The 13,398-nt window shown below is 39.8% G+C and overlaps 3 protein-coding genes across 3 annotated transcripts; 1 reads left to right on the top strand and 2 right to left on the bottom strand.

Annotated features, from left to right (window-relative positions):
• Positions 1 to 1,141: 1,141 nt before the first annotated feature.
• LOC124186416 (arylphorin subunit alpha-like) lies at positions 1,142 to 3,932 on the bottom strand. Its single transcript, XM_046578126.1, has 6 exons — positions 3,620 to 3,932; positions 3,184 to 3,523; positions 2,686 to 3,101; positions 2,259 to 2,575; positions 1,838 to 2,175; positions 1,142 to 1,725 (listed from the first exon to the last, which is right to left on the bottom strand). Exons 1-6 carry the CDS (start codon positions 3,833 to 3,835, stop codon positions 1,313 to 1,315), a joined length of 2,040 nt encoding a protein of 679 aa, XP_046434082.1. The 5' UTR covers positions 3,836 to 3,932; the 3' UTR covers positions 1,142 to 1,312.
• A 2,005-nt stretch (positions 3,933 to 5,937) lies between these two features.
• On the bottom strand, positions 5,938 to 8,854 carry LOC124186504 (arylphorin subunit alpha-like). Its single transcript, XM_046578265.1, has 6 exons — positions 8,604 to 8,854; positions 8,199 to 8,535; positions 7,371 to 7,768; positions 6,971 to 7,287; positions 6,565 to 6,899; positions 5,938 to 6,479 (listed from the first exon to the last, which is right to left on the bottom strand). The coding sequence occupies exons 1-6, from the start codon at positions 8,820 to 8,822 to the stop codon at positions 6,070 to 6,072; spliced, it is 2,016 nt and encodes a 671-aa protein (XP_046434221.1). The 5' UTR covers positions 8,823 to 8,854; the 3' UTR covers positions 5,938 to 6,069.
• On the top strand, positions 7,202 to 11,443 carry LOC124186505. Its single transcript, XM_046578266.1, has 5 exons — positions 7,202 to 7,297; positions 9,855 to 10,323; positions 10,874 to 11,068; positions 11,139 to 11,259; positions 11,337 to 11,443. Exons 2-5 carry the CDS (start codon positions 10,006 to 10,008, stop codon positions 11,441 to 11,443), a joined length of 741 nt encoding a protein of 246 aa, XP_046434222.1. The 5' UTR covers positions 7,202 to 7,297; positions 9,855 to 10,005.
• Positions 11,444 to 13,398: the final 1,955 nt, after the last annotated feature.

The following is a 13,398-nucleotide window of genomic DNA, read 5'->3' as shown; positions in this document are numbered from 1 at the left end:
CTATATCTGAAAAATTTCAACTTGACTTGACGCCGGATTAGTACTTCTATAAAAATTAGAGTTGAAAAAAAAAGTTTAGTTTACGCTAACGACAAATCTGAGGAGAATTATAAACGTCAACAATGAAACATTAGCTGATTGAAAGGTTTTAGAAGAATTTAAACTTTGAATCCAAAAATTAACTTCATATTACATAACTTACATGCCAGCATAAAGTACCGTAGGTAATTAGTCGTCATAAACTAAAAATAAGTATTGCACATCGTTTCTCGGTGCTCAAAAGTAAACGAATATGGATGCGTGAGTACACAGTGTACATATGATGAGAGTTATGAAGTGAAAATAACACGTCGAAGCGATGTGACCAGCAAACCAGAAGAAATCCTCGGAATCCCAGAGTGGCGTGGAAATGATTTTGTTAAATTATCACAGAGTAAATTTATCGCGTAGGTGTTGTGAGTGTGTCCGAAGTTACGTGTTTAGCGTCACATGGATTTACCGTTACTCTGATGGTACAGTTAGAAAGCGCCTATACGGGGAATCGAGAAATAAAGCGAGATAGTAGAGGCGCGAGCTCACAGAAAGGTCCATCGATTCGAATTGATTATGACCGAAATAAAAAACCAAAAAAAAAAAATTACTATTAAAATGTATGAAATTAAATGAAAATAACAATAAATAGAAAAACATATCCAATCAGTTAAAAGGATTTTTGTATTTGTAAGAACGTTGATTAAGTACAGTTGCAATGCAGTACTTAGTTTTCAAATGTTATTGAAGCTTATGAAAATTATGTCCAAATATCCCTTCGACGATTCATTGTGTACACTTGTCTGCGTAGAGAAGGAGTGACATGTCCAATGGAGGAGCTGTAGATTAAATAGCATCGAAATATGTAAGTTCAATTGTCTACTGAGAGTGCCACGTAGGGTTTGTCTTAAATTTCTAGGAGTTAGAGGGTCAATTTTCTAGGTTCAGTTTCCTTCAAAGTAGGTTTATCTGAACCTTGGTAGGATCAAATGTAGGCGCCAAATTTCGGCCGGGTATGCTGCACATCGTTTACTGTTCAGGAAAAAAAAAAAACCTAAAAAAAAACCGACGTATATATTGAAGGGTAAGAAATATAAATAAGCTTGACGTGTTCGGAATGCATTATAGTTTTTATTTGTGTCTACTAACTTCTACAGTGTACTTGATTAAATATTCGACCAAAACGTATATCTTGAATCGGTCGAGAGAGTGATAATTGGACTGAGCGATTGTTTTACCATTAGCGTCGAGCAGTCTGGATTAACCATCTTAATCTTAAAGGTTAAGCAGTCAGGTTCAACTTTGACTCATCCTCATAGTGGTGAATTTCGGTGGTGAACAGGTACATGTTGGGCAGGCTGAAGGTGTATGCCTTCATCGGTCTGTCCAGAGGGAATCCGAAGGGCTTGTCTATGGTTATGCCCTTGGTGAAGAACCGACTCTTAAGCGTTTTCGCCTTGGTCTCGTCGAACTTTCTGACGTCCACGAAGATCTGGAATTTCATTCCTTCTGGTCGACCTCTGGGCAGAACCAGGCGATTCGGGAATCCAGTTGGGATGGGGTTCTTCGGCACTGGGTCCACTCCTTGAACGACTTTATTAACGGTCTTGTAGAAGTGCTCGTCGTTCTTGTGGTCAACGACGGACAAGGTGAACTCCGTGCTCTTGCGGATGATCTCGTTATCGCCACTCTTGACTAGAATGATAGAAGTAACAGTGATTCATTAGAGTGAACGAAAGACCGTGTATTCATGCTTGCATGAATTCTTTTTTTTTTGGTGTGGTTCTTTTTACTCGTATGCACTTACGATCTGTGACGTAGTAATCAAGTTGGTAGAAGTACTTGGCTGTGCCGGTCATGTTTCTGCCATACTGGTCGTATTTGGGTCCGAGGAAAATGCGAATGCTGGCCTTGGTTGCTTCATCGGTGTGAACCTTGATATTGATATCGAATGGATGGTGGTTCAAACGGCGCTGACGAACGTAGAATGACACCCATTTGTTGTCGGCGGTTCTGTTCACACCCGTCACAAAGACGTTGGTATATTCAAAGTAAGTTACAAGTTTGCTAACGGAAGCTTCGGTGACCGTGATTCCAGGTGAAGCCAGCTCATTCTTCGTGTAGGGCCCGAAGCGTGCCATGAACCTGAAGAGACATAACGTATAGTCACTTGTTTGATTGTAGGGAAAGAATTGTGGTCATTTGGAAAGATTGTTAGATCGTCTCACCTCCTGTAGTAGTCGTCGATTTTATCGTATATTCTGTAGAAGCCTGGGTCCCTCATGCTAGTGGAAGCGTGCTCAAGGGAACTGGGAAGGATCTGGTATCTGTTCTCAGATTCGAGACTGAATCCAAGAACGTGTCTGCTGAGGTGGTCCACCGATCCGTAGAAGAATGAATTCAAGGAGTCATTGTTGCCTTGCACGAGGTTAGCAAATGTGTTAAGGCCCTCTGCGTCGTTCAGGTGCTTGAGGTTTCCATCTCTTTCCACAACGATTCCAGACTCTGCGACCTCCATTACGCGACTTTCGTACTTTTCTAGATGCTGGAAAAAAAAAACAACGTCAATTAACTCTAACCAATCATCACAGAATATAAGACAAGTTTAAATCTTATATTGTTGTGTATTCTAGTATTAACTCTCCATCCGTTTACCTCAACGTGGTGATATTTATACATTGGGACTTTGGTCCATTCGTCGCGATGCGGGAAGTGAAGGCCGTTTGAGTAAGTCATCTGTGGATAATATCCCACGGCGATCGGTTGTTCCCAATCGATAGTTTCCATCATCGGAATTCTGTGAGACAGGAGCTCCATGCGGTAACGGTTAATCAACATGTGGTGAACCCAGAAGTAAACCGATCCTCTGAATTCATGTGACAACTGGTTGTACATTGTGCTCGACATCCAGAACGGAGATTCGACGTGTAGGTAGGTGTAGAAGTCGTTGAGATCTGGGTCCTCAAGGTAGTACGTGAGGTTCGATTCGGGATTCGTTGATCTCGTGATGTACCAGTTGGTGTAGTTGCCCGGCACGACTACTTCGTGGACGTTCTCTCCTCCATCGATAGCTGTTCAAAAAAAAGGGAATGGATGAGGGTTTCAGACTCCGTTTTACTGTTGTACGTTAGTAAAGAATGGTCATCGTCTTACCTTCGTACTGGTAGTCCATTCTGAAGGTGTGTAATTGGTGCAAGACGTCGGTGTTGAAGAAGTAGTTAGGGAAAATGGTGTGGGGATTGGGCATAGCCATTGACTTAAAGTCGTCTCGGTACATGATGGCCATGTTGAAAGCGTACGTCCAGTATTCACGGTTGACGTTTTTGAACGCCCAAACACTGAATTGGAAGAAGAGCCAGGGGTTTGCTGCGGTGTGCATGACCTTGAAGATCGACACAGCTTCTTCAAGCTGGTCAGGGTAGTAGATGGAGAAAATTGCACCAGGTGGAAGCATTCCGTACTGGTATCGGGCCCAGAAGTCCGCGAGCGCTTCCTGTTTACAGAATCGATGTGACCAGTGTTAACCTTCAGCCGATCTGTGCTGCTTTTTCCGTTATTTACCAGAAGTGCCAAGTTATAAATTTCTTACCTTGTCCGGCCAGGTCAGCAGGTGATTCGGGATGCTGAAGTTGGGATCCACATTGTCCTGAACTTCTTTGGATAACTTGCCCGTCCGTTGAGTTCTCCATACTAAATCGTAGGTCAGCCTTAAGGCCAAATCGTTGTCGTGAGCCCTCAGAAGGACGGGATCAGACGCCGCAAGGCAGAATGCCGCGACGGCAAGAATTGCCACCTGCCGAATCATTTTCTATAAAATCTTCGGCTCCTCTTCCTTCGTGTATACCCGATCAACGTTCTCGTATGCAACGAGTAACACCGTTCTGACTACTTGTTCAGATCGAAGTGTAACGATTCCACGTCAAGGGGTCTTTTATACTCACCGAAACTGTATCGCAATCATTTTTTGTAACCCCTGTGCACTTTTGCACACAGTAAATTTGACAAATGATAAAGAACCGTTGCGCAACTATCGCAAACAGGTCATGATGCGACAATGTTTCCGATAGGAATATCTTGCATATTTGGTAAAACAGGTACGTGTACATGGCAATGTATACAGTATTTGCTGGTCTTGAAACGTTTTTATCATCACATCGATATTCCAAAAGGCCATTGATGTGCCCTAACAGTAAAAATTATTTTTTCAATTTCTCTGCTTCCCCTCACGGAAAGAAAAAGAAAATCAACTTGGGTGTGAAAACTCGCACCCCCAATTCATAGATAATGCTAAATTCTCACAAGAAAAAAAGTTGAGGGTGCGAATTTACGTCCGTGTTGAGAATTTTTTTCCGTGACGGGTCTAATTGGCGAATAGAACTAATTTTGGATTTAATTTTCTCGTTTTCAATTTTATTCGAAATTCAGTGTTCTTAGGAATTTGGTGAACGTAGGAACAGATAATATTTTAAGCATATACAGTTCGTTTAAATTTGTAATTAAGAATAAAACTTTGGGAAACTTACCACGGAGGTTTGAAAATAATTAAAGCATTTTACAAATGCAAGGGTTTCGTACGAGATTAAAACATGCTTCTATGATGCGTAGAACAAAGTCTTTTTTTTACGCAGTTTAACATTGCACAATCTAAAATGAATATATACTGTTTTTCGGTTGTTTAAACATGTACCAGACTTGGTTAGTCTTGTTTTCATTTTTGTCCATACAACAACTGTGAATTGTGTCTTTTATGTAGATATCATCGAAGTTTGTTGCTTAGAAATACGTTTTTCACTTCTTAAATATTTTTGACAAAATTAAACAAAAACATGAAAAGTTGCGAAATTTTGAAATATCATTTTCGGTTTAATGACAAACCTATTTGTCGTCGATCACAAAACGATATGTGACCGAACAAGCTTTTAAAACATTCAAAAATGGCTTTCGTCGTGGGAAATACCAAGTTTTTTTCTGTTGGTTTCACACCTGGTGTTTATTCATTCGACATAATTTCCACAAGAAAAATTTAATTTCATAGCAACAATTTTCCACCCGTAGATACTATACAGATATGTGATCGATTAATTCGTTTTTTAATCAAAAGCAAAAAATCGAAAATCTGTTATATCTATAAACATAATATAGTTACATATATAAAAGCTTTAAATTTGAAGTGCTATAAAAATATTTCCTCGGAATTACGGTAAATTTGTTACATACAAAAAATCCGGTACAATATATTCGATTGACGCGGGGAAAATTTACCGTATCTTGAATAAAATTTGATTTATGTTTCTGAATATCAGCGTTCACAGATAATCGATTTCGTAACATTTAATATTTTATTATTGCACTCACGACTTAAGTCAGAGTCCATCGCGTAAGTTTGATTATCGCTAGCGACGAGATTGAAAAGGGTGCAGGATTGCTCTTCATAATTATATTTGGTTGAAAGTTGCAACATGGCCACTGCATATTTGCCAATTCGAGTGTCGTGAAAATCCCGTGTACAGAGAATTGAAAAAAAACTGATAACTGTATGAACAATTTGATTTTGAATATTGCACGGTTATAGCTATGTCTGAGTGATTGGGTGACAGTTTATTCTATGAAGCCATTGAACATTGAAATTGATAAATTTGATAAAATTGATAAAGCAGCTAAAATATCATGCAACGAAATGTCGCACTTGAACTTGAATTCGGACTGAAGGTCGAGCAATCTAATTTTGTCCTGATAATGTTGTCGGGGCGTATAAACGTCGCAATATGTAATGCAACTTTGTAGCAGTTTTATTTAGCGTGATATTTTCGTGTCGTTTTTTTCCCTCTTTATGAGATAAGAAATATTTCGGGATGATCGTTACGAAACAGCGAAATAAATAATCAAGGACTGAGTTTCATCGTTCTTTATTCAGCGTTATACCTTTGCCAATTATAATCACAGCAGGATATACATACATATATATAATATCAAATGAAAAAAGTAATTTACGATAGAAACATTGTATGACTATGATCTCGGGACAATTTAAAACTTTGTTTACACAGTGGCGTTTATTTCCGCAGCTTCTCTGTGGAAAATGACAACCTCTTCGAAGCGCATATTGGGCAGGGTGAAATTGTTAGCCTGGATCGGTCTGTCCAGAGGGAATCCCATCGGACGACCATCGGTGTAGGCCTTCCCCCATATCGGAGAATCGATTTCCTGGATGTGATCCTTGCTGCAGGGAACAACGTGGACGAAAACCTGTAGCCGGAGTCCCTCCTTCTTTCCCTTAGGGAGGAGAAGCCGATCCGGAAATCCGTAAACATGTTCCGAGTAGGTGAGAGGCGCTTTTTCCTCCACCGCCGCTTTCAACTTGCGGTAAAAAACTTCGATACCCTCGTCATCGGGAACCACGAAGAGGGCATTGTTGCTGGTGCGCTTGATATCATTCCACCCGGGTTCAACTGTAAATCGAAGCATCATAAGCGTCATAACGATCCGCGAATCGGTGTGTAAATTCGGAAAAGTGTATATTATGTATGTACTAACGTTTAATCTTCCACGCATCGAACTCGTAGAAGTTTTCATAATTCTCGGTTATGGCAAGTTCGTTGTGCAACGCGTCGTACTTCGGTCCGAGGAAAATCCTCACCATGGCTTCCGTGTCCTTTTCAGAATGAACTCTGATCGCGTAGCTAAATGGTTTGTGGTTCAAACGTCGCTGGCGAGCCTTGACGGTAAAGGAAAAGTCGTCGGAACTCTCAATGACCGAATCATAGTGGTCGAAGTAAGTTTCTAGCTTGTCGATGACAACAGATTCGATTTTCAAACCGGCTGATTGACCCAATTCCTCAGCCGTGTAAGGCTCCAAGTTGCTCTTGTATCTGAAAACGAATAAACATCGGTTAATTATGATCTTTCAATCATATTATACTTTCCGAAAACGCTCAACCACCTGTTGAAAAATTCGACGATTCTGTTGCAGATACGATAAAATCCGGGGTCTCTTAAGCTGGTGCTGAAGTGTTCCAGAGCGCTGGGGAGTATCTGGTGATTGCTCAAAGGATCGGGACTGAAACCGAGTATGTTTCTGGCGAGGGAGTTGATCGAACCGTATAGCTGTTTGTTCAGCGAATCGACGTTACCCTCAATTATATTGCCGAGGATGTCGAAGCCGTCCGAAGTGTAGATGCTCTCTGATTTCCCATCCGCGTTAAGAAAGAACCCTGAATCAATGGCCTCCAGTATGCGGGATTCCAGGTTCTGTATGTCCTGCGAAAAGGTAAATGAAGAATCAGTCGAACCTAGTTTCAAAAGTGCGATCATTTAGGGATCAATCATTTTCATCGACGCACTTGAAGCTTCTTGTATTTGTTTCGTGGCACCATGGAGTTGTGATCGCGTCGTGGAAAGTGCAATCCGTTGTGATAAGTCATGGATGGATGGTAACCCGTTTCAATTGGTTTGTTCCAATCGATGTATTCAATTTTGTCCAAGTTGTTACTGATTCGCTCCAGGTTGTAACGCGTCAGTATCAGCTTCAAATTGTGGTAGTAAAGCTCGCCGCGGTAGCCCTTCGGCAGATTGAACTCCTCGCTTGACATCCAGAACGGGAATTCGAGATTCAGGATTTGGTAATAAGCGTTCATTCCCACGTCCTCTACAAAATAGTCAATTTCGTGCTCACGGTCATCGTGATTTCCTGCGTACCACAGACTGCGATTCGCAAGGATTACGTGAGATCCTGCAGAGCCTGCGGAAAACGGAATGTGTTAGTAAAGAATTGTCGAGTTACTGAATTGGTTACAAAATTTCGCTACGCGGCTTACATGCGGCGTCAAGTGACCTGACGAGTGTTACCGAGGGGTTAATCACTCATCCATTTGATGTACACCTAATTTCAAGATTACAAGGATTTCAGGGAATTCGAAGGATTAAAAAAATTACAAGAGAGTTGATGGGATTTCAAAGGGTTTTCTCAAAGGAAAATTTCCGAGATTTCAAACGATTCCAGAAGATTCTAAGATATTTTAAAGATTAAAGAAGATTTGAAAGATTTCAAGATATTTCACAAGATTTCTGGAAAAGTGTATACTATATTTCACGAGTGATTAACCCCTCAAGAGTAACAGAATACTTTAAAGACTTCTCACTTCTCCGAAGCATGATATTAAAATACGCACCAGGCAAACGGTTCAATTTTTGAAGCTGAGCTTGGCGGATGATTTCGGTGTTGAAGAACAAGTCCGGATTTATCTCGTAGGGGGCTGGTAGCTTCACGTATTTGGTGTCCGGTCGATGAATGACTGCAACACTGAAGGCGTAGACAAACTGCCCTTCGTTTACGTGGATGCGAGCCCAGGCTGCAGTTTTGTAGAATGTTTTGAAGTCCACGGCGGATCGGAAGAGCCGAAAAAGGGCTATGGCTTCGTCCAGAATGACCGGATAGAAGACGGAGAATACCCGACCACGAGGCAACATTCCACGCTCGTATTTATCGAGGAAGTCATTGACGATGATCTGAAAGAAGAAATCGAATGGGAACGTTTAACCATCTGCGATTATTTGTCGTACGAACACCTTCTCACCTCGCTATCGTACGCTTTGAGGTTTCCTCTGACGTCCCATGAAACTCCTTCTCTGTACAATCCAGGGTTTCCAACATCCACACAATCCAAATGCTGCAGAAGATCGTAGACGCTCTTTTGCTTTGTCACAAAATGCTCATCTGCCAGGTGGACTGGGACGTGATCGGCCATTCCTAACGAGAGGACCGACCACAACAGGATCACAATATAACCAGACATCTTGCCTGATCAGTTTCCCTCAACAGACTGGCCAGCAGGGACAGATGTGCCTTCTCATTTTATGGACAACATTGTTTTCTTTCGTATATCATAGATCATACCTAATCTCATTAACCTCTGTCCTCGCCTGTTATTTTCCATTATTGTTACGCTGTGTCGCGATTATGCATTATGGTGGTGCATAAAAATAGCCTGTCGCGTTGTTCAGAACAATGCCTGTTTTCGCATTCTGCTTCGTCTTCTTCGTCTTCTTCTTTTTCTTTTCCATCTTCTTCTTCTTTCGATTACGATACACCGATCGTCTTAAAAGTTTTCCTAAAGCCCATGATGCCCATGATGCAAGAAAAGCCGTGTCCGTAGGCTGGATCACCTACAGGCCGTCCGTTCACGCACACGCGCTCGTATTTAGTCGGAGCCTGGTGTGAGTGAACGCTACGGCCAGTTACCATCTGCAGGTAATGTAAGTGCACTGTTTTTTATGCGATAGGCTTGCCAGCCAAACGGTCCGTGCGCCTGATTCAGGCAACCGGAATTACACTTGATTTGTTTTGACAACGTTTAGAATTCTCATGGCGGGATGCGATGGAAGAGGACCGGTTCTATACGGATCAGTTCTACAAGTGAACGGTTCTACAAGTTCCTTCCTACAAGTGACGGTACTATAAGTTCGTTTCTTCAGATTCGTTTCGAAGAAGGAGGATCGATTCTACAGAAATCAGTTCTACAGGGAAAATATTTTACAGAATATGTTCTGCAGACTCCTTGCTATAAAAATATTTTTCTACAGAACATTTCCCTTACGGCAAAGAATTCGAGATTCACATCAGAAATGATCCTGCATGAATTATTCTGCGGGGGAATTCTTTTACAGAACATTTTTCTACGGAAATTTTGCTGTAGAATAGTTTTCTAGTTTCACACATCCAACATAATACCTGTTCGACACAACGCATATTCTCACTACTTATCTTCTTACATCGTCACACTAACTCAATTGTGTTACAAATGACCTGATAAATTGTCGTTTCGCAGCCAATTTCAGGCGCCGAATAGCGCGGTCATCAATTTTCTTTCGCTCCAACTTCACATGGGTCATGCTGTAGTGGTAATGGTTTTGCCGCAATCGTGCTCCTATCCCAATCTTGAGAGGTTGGAATCATCCGTCGACGAAACATGATCAGCGATGAGTTCTTCCGACAGTTTGAGTTCTAAATATGCGGTGGCCAGGATGGCCGAGGTCATGTCATCCTGTAACGAAATGTTGTACATGGTCCAGAAGGAGGTTTACGACGCTTCCCGCGAGATCGAAGCCATGAAGAAATTTCCAGCCGTCTGTAGAACTTCAAGCACCTGTTTCGGCCGTGGTGAAAAAATCGCGTTTCAACGAACGCCCATGAGTAGAAGCACGAGTTTGCCAACGCCACCCGATGCCAAATGCGTCCGAGACCCGGTGTTGAGGCAGCTTTACGAGAAGTTGATTGAAGTCGAGGGTGTCGGACGAGTGAGAATATACCGTAAATCCAGAGCTGGGTAAAATTCTGTCGCAAATACTGCACTCGAAATAGAATGTGGAATATTTCGGATAATTACATTAATACAATTCATAATTATAAATGATGGAAAATAGGTATTTAAAACGAAATGTAAAGTTTAAAATGTTAGAGATTATATGCCGGAAATATTTGTATTTATCTGGTAATTTAGGGTACGCCTTGTTCCTGGTTGTCATTGTATTAACATCTTATCGAAAATTGTTGCATTGCTAATAACGTTCTCTTTAGTTGGAAAATTGATTCAAGACCTGCTAATCCCAACATAATGTATTCCATTCAAAGGGAATCGTTTTTGAATATTGGCCACGAAATTTTTGGGACGAGTGTAAAACTCGTGTGAATAGTTGCATTTGACAAATGACTAGATGCATTATATGCATATCTTTCTATTTCAAACGGAAAATAAAAAATATAATTTCAAATATTACCCAGCTCTGACTTTAACAAAGTCGAGAGCGGGTTCAGACCGATTGATCTTGAAACCCTTTCCAAACGCAGCACCAGTGGCTAAACGCGTTTATGTACGTAAGCAGCTACATGCGAGTCCCTCGTCTTTTGGCCAGAAGTGAATTTGACCAGCCTAAAAAATTTGTTCAACGACAGACGCTTCTTTTCGACGGTCCCTATCCTGGGATTAAAAACGATTTGATCGTCACCGAGAAAGGAGCTTCTGACGGCAGAATTAATGGAAAGGTAAAACCGATGGTCCGAATTATTTTTGCTTGTCTCTTCATCCACTCGTGTTTCATAAATTTCTTAACAGCTTTCAGGCCACGTTATCGATGCTAGTCGTCCTTCGATTTCCGTGAGAAACGTAGAACTCGAAGAGACTTCATTGTCGCCAAAATCTACTCCAAGATTCGCTTGCGATTGTCTCGGACTCGGTGATGATGATGCATGGAGTGATTTTTCCGGCTTGAGTGTGGCGGAGTGAAGATTAATTGTTTCCGTTTAATTACAGGTAATTCTTCGCCAAGTTTTTCATCGGAAATCAGGAAGAGACGACTTTTAGTTAACAAGAAACTTGAACGAGGCTTTCAAAAGCGGCTCGATTATTGCTTGGTATAATTAAATCGTATATGACTGGTGCTTCCATCGTGTTATGGAGAAATTTCTAATGAGAAATAATGAGTGAAATGTCAACAGATATTATAAATTTTTTTTTCATTTTAAATAATCGCTATCCTCGCTGCAGCTGTCGGTGGTCTATAAATGAATCTTTGCAATTATTGACGCATGTTATATCATCGTTGGAAATAATTTATGTGACACATCCCAGCGCATACCGCGGTCAAGTGTCAACTTTTTATCATTGCGATTTAGATAACAGAAAAAAATACATGCATATGGAAAAAAGAACTCGCAATCTTGTTTCGTAATGATATTCGCTAATCACCTGTCTCTTCTCTCACTGAATTCATCTATCATCGACGTTGGTTCGCATGATTTTTTATGTTACTTTTCTGAATTTTTGAGTGATTCAGACTAACGCGCTAGTTGTAAAATGAATTTTGTTTATTGCGCAAGCGTAACGAGATTAAGGGCTTGCGGGTCTTGTATTACATTATGAATACACGTTACATCATTATTTATTACGAAGCTGCTACATGAATTCTTGAAACAACCAAATAGAAAAAATTACGTACTTTAAATAACATAACTACATGAACCTAGTATTACTTCGTGCATGAATCTAGCCAAAAAAGATTTACATCGATCTAATCGGAGTTTATTTGGCGTAACGGAATAATAATTAATATCATTCGAAGAAAAAAACTCCAGGATTCATCACTTTGCGAAGGTTCTTTTACACTCGAATGTAGTACGGGTAAAATTCACCTAAATTTAATTCGTTTCATTATTAGGCTCACGAACTGAATTCTGTAACTTGAATTCACGAGTTTCTGTCAACTATCCCCTAATATTATATTTCAATTTTCACTATGGATTTTCCGTATTCATGATTTATAAAGCCAATGTGCATCATTATTTTTTTTTCCAAATATATACAATGAAGAGTACAGATGCAAGATGTTACTCTATGAAACTTCATTCGACTTACGATCAACATTCGCGTATCACGTGTTACTGTTTGACAATCAAGTGTAATGATGTTTACTGAAAGTACAAGCCAATTCATTTACCCCCCGAGTAAAAATAGATAACGGCATTTATCTTTTGGTTAATTGTATTATAAACACTCATGCTTTTTTCGACCGATGAGTTTTAGTTTATTATAGCCATCAATTAGTTAGTTTGTCTAACTCGTAGATATAAAGTTACATAATTATCATCTATACATTACATATTTCCCTTCTAGCAAATGGGAACAAGATTTTGCATTAATTTGTACCTGTTTCTTGATCAACCCAAATCAATGAAATTCAATTATAACATACTGGAGACTATTTGCGGAATCGAACAAGATTTTAAGGTTGCGTTTTTGATTTCCTACATTGTGTTAGTTTCATTCCGTCTGTCAAAATGATCATTTATGAATTCTTTGAAATTTATATCTTAATTATTGCTCAAGTTGTGAATTTTTTGAAAGCTCCTATTTAAATTTTTCAAATCGATACAACTCAAAAATTAAATAAGATATTAATTAAGGTCGATTCATTTTATTCGTCTTGAGTTATGATAAGCAAATCAACAAATTATGGTATTATACAAATTCACGACTTTTTTGAATTTGAGACCAAAAAAATAAAATTTCCTTCATCGTGCAGATGGTTCGGTTGTATTTTCTTTCGAAGGATATCCCCGAAACTGTCAGTTTTTTCATGAATATTAAGCGTTCAGTATCATTATGAGCCTACGTCTCTTTGAATTTTTATAATTTATTCAAATATCAATCTAGTAAGGTAATTTCACAAAAAGTTTATTTGTAGTCAGATGAAAAGCTTATTTAAAAAAATTAGCCGGTTTCATTAAAAAGGTATTTTTCATATCAATGAGTGAATGTCTTTTTTTTCGGATGAAAAAATACATCCAAATCAAAGTGTAGCTGAATCGACTACAAA

The sequence above is a fragment of the Neodiprion fabricii genome, chromosome 7 (genome assembly GCF_021155785.1).
Source record: "Neodiprion fabricii isolate iyNeoFabr1 chromosome 7, iyNeoFabr1.1, whole genome shotgun sequence".
Classification (NCBI taxonomy): domain Eukaryota; kingdom Metazoa; phylum Arthropoda; class Insecta; order Hymenoptera; family Diprionidae; genus Neodiprion; species Neodiprion fabricii.
Note: the sequence above shows the minus strand (reverse complement) of the source record. Positions and strands in the feature narration are given on the sequence as shown.